This window comes from Myotis brandtii, unplaced genomic scaffold (assembly GCF_000412655.1).
Source record: "Myotis brandtii unplaced genomic scaffold, ASM41265v1 scaffold274, whole genome shotgun sequence".
Classification (NCBI taxonomy): Eukaryota; Metazoa; Chordata; class Mammalia; order Chiroptera; family Vespertilionidae; genus Myotis; species Myotis brandtii.
This window is the reverse complement of record NW_005360425.1, coordinates 1,599,380-1,601,796: the sequence shown is the minus strand read 5'-3', so window position 1 is coordinate 1,601,796 and position 2,417 is coordinate 1,599,380. Positions and strand designations below refer to the sequence as shown.

The 2,417-nt window shown below is 41.7% G+C and overlaps 1 protein-coding gene across 1 annotated transcript in view; it reads left to right on the top strand.

Moving 5' to 3' along the window:
• The window catches only part of CLSPN (claspin), a 27,916-nt gene that overhangs the window by 4,444 nt on the left and 21,055 nt on the right, over nucleotides 1-2,417 (top strand). The window contains exons 2-3 of the mRNA XM_005868676.2: nucleotides 951-1,059; nucleotides 1,585-2,039. Of these exons, the coding sequence (XP_005868738.1) occupies nucleotides 951-1,059; nucleotides 1,585-2,039 (564 nt within the window). The remainder of the gene's footprint in view (nucleotides 1-950; nucleotides 1,060-1,584; nucleotides 2,040-2,417) is intronic.

Here is a 2,417-nt window from a genome sequence, read left to right as displayed (position 1 = left end):
AGAGAGTTAGAAACATCGATGAGAGAGAAACATCGATCAGCTGCCTCCTGCACATCTCCCACTGGGGATGTGCCCGAAACCCAGGTACATGCCCTTGACCGGAATTGAACCTGGGATCCTTCAATCTGCAGGCTGACGCTCTATCCACTGAGCCAAACCGGTTTTGGCGTCCCTCTCTTCTTTTCTAAAATAAAAAGCACACAAACATATCCTTGGATGAGGATTAAAAAAAAGATTTGGTTCTATAGATTGCTTTAAAGGTGAACAATGATTTTTCTTTTGGTTTTTGGTCCAGTAATTCTCTTTTTAAAATATATTTTTACTGATTTCAGAGTGGGAGAGAGATAGAAACATCAATGATGAGAGAGAATCATTGATCGGCTGCCTCCTGCACGCCCCATACTGGGGATTCAAGCCTGCAACCTGGGCATGTGCCCTTGACCAGAATTGAACCCGGGACCCTTCAAGTCCACAGGCCGACACTCTACCCACTGTGCCAAACCAGCTAGGGCATGTCCAGTAATTCTTAATGTGTTCTCTCTCTCTCTCTCTCTCTCTCTCTCTGTTAATCCTTACCCAAAGATATTTTTACCATTGATTTTTAGAGAGAGTGGAAGGGAGGGGAGAGACACAGAGAGAGAAACATCGATGGGAGAGAGATACCCATTGGTTGCCTCCTGCCCATGTCCGACCAGGGCCGGGGATCAAGCCTGCATCCCAGGTACGTGCCCTTGACCAGAATTGAACCTGAGGCCCTTCAATCCACACACCTACAATCTATCCACTTTGCTAAACTGGCTAGGGTTGTCATCTCTTCATTGAACCCTTGAATTGTTTGGTTTTTTTCCCTTATTTCAGCCTGATGACCCCATAATGCTTTGTGTATCGTAATGTACTTAGAGTTTTTTGTAACCTGTTGGTTAATGCAAAATGTATTCTCATTGATGTAGGTTCACCTAGAAATCAATGATTTAAAACTCATTTCACAAGAAGAAGCAGATAGTCCTTTCGACAGTGGACTGGGCAGCTATGAAACAATTGGACCCTTGAGTGAAGGAGGTTTGTAATAGTGCCTTTATATTTAGAAATAGAATGTAGGGGCTTGGATTGGATTAATTTTATTATTCTCTTGACTTATTAAGTTATTAATGCCCAACTTTATCATTTTTTATTATAAAAGCAAAATAGTTGTGTTATACCCTTTTGAGAATAATAATTTCTGTTATATTACTGAATATATAAAATGTCAAGAAGCTACCACATTGCCTGGTTGAATGCATTTATTCCACAATAAAAGAATTTTTAACACCTTCCAGAATGATTAGAACAACTTTTCCTGTTGTAAAGATATATACAGTAATTACATTTTTCAGTGAGACATTTTTCTAATGAAAATGTTTTCCAAATGTAACTTTTAGATTTGCTTTGCTACAGTCAGTTCTTAGTGATAGTTACATAATTTTACAAGGTGATATATCATTTGGATAATTGGATATATTTTTGGATGACTGGATAGGTTTAGTGGAACTAGGAGAAAGCCCAAATGACAGCAGAATGCTAAAAAAACATTTGTGTTTCCTTCAGATTCTGATGAAGAGATATTTGTGAGTAAGAAATTGAAAAGCAGGAAGGTGCTACAAGACAGTGATTCTGAAAGAGAAGACCCAAATGCCTCTCCAGAGAAAGCTACCTATGACATTGTCGAAGAGGAAAATAAAGAGAACTTATATGCTGGAAAAAATGGGAAAGCCAGAAGGAAATACAAAACTCTGGCAGACAGTGACGAAAGTGACGTGGAGGAGGAAGAGTCTTTGTACCAGGAAAATCTTGAAACCCAAGTGACATCTTCCTTAGAGCTGGGCTGTCAATCTGAAAACCCCGTGGACTTTACAGCTAGTAGAAAGATTTCCAAAAAACCCATGCATGATAAAGAAGAAACTGAAGGGAAAGCAAAAGTAAAATCAAAGAGAAGACTGGAGAAAGAGGAGAGAAAGATGGAAAAAATTAGGCAGCTAAAAAAGAAGGAAACAAAAAATGAGGTACATTTTAAAATATACATATTTTATTGCCCTAGCTCAGTGGTCGGCAAACCGCGGCTCGCGAGCCACATGCGGCTCTTTGGCCCCTTGAGTGTGGCTCTTCCACAAAATACCACGTGCGGGCGCGCATGTACAGTGCGATTGAAACTTCGTGGCCCATGCGCAGAAGTCAGTTTTCGGCCTGGGCGAGTCTATTTTGAAGAAGTGGCGTTAGAAGAAGTGGGGGGTGTCGGTCGGTTGGGCGACAGGAGACGTGGCGTAGGCGGGCCGGGATACGCAGCGCAGCGCGGGGGAGGTGTGCGCAATTCATGCACCAGTTGAGTGAGCCAGTCAGTCAGCAGTCTCATTGTGCAGTGGTTAGTGCTAGTCGCATCCACA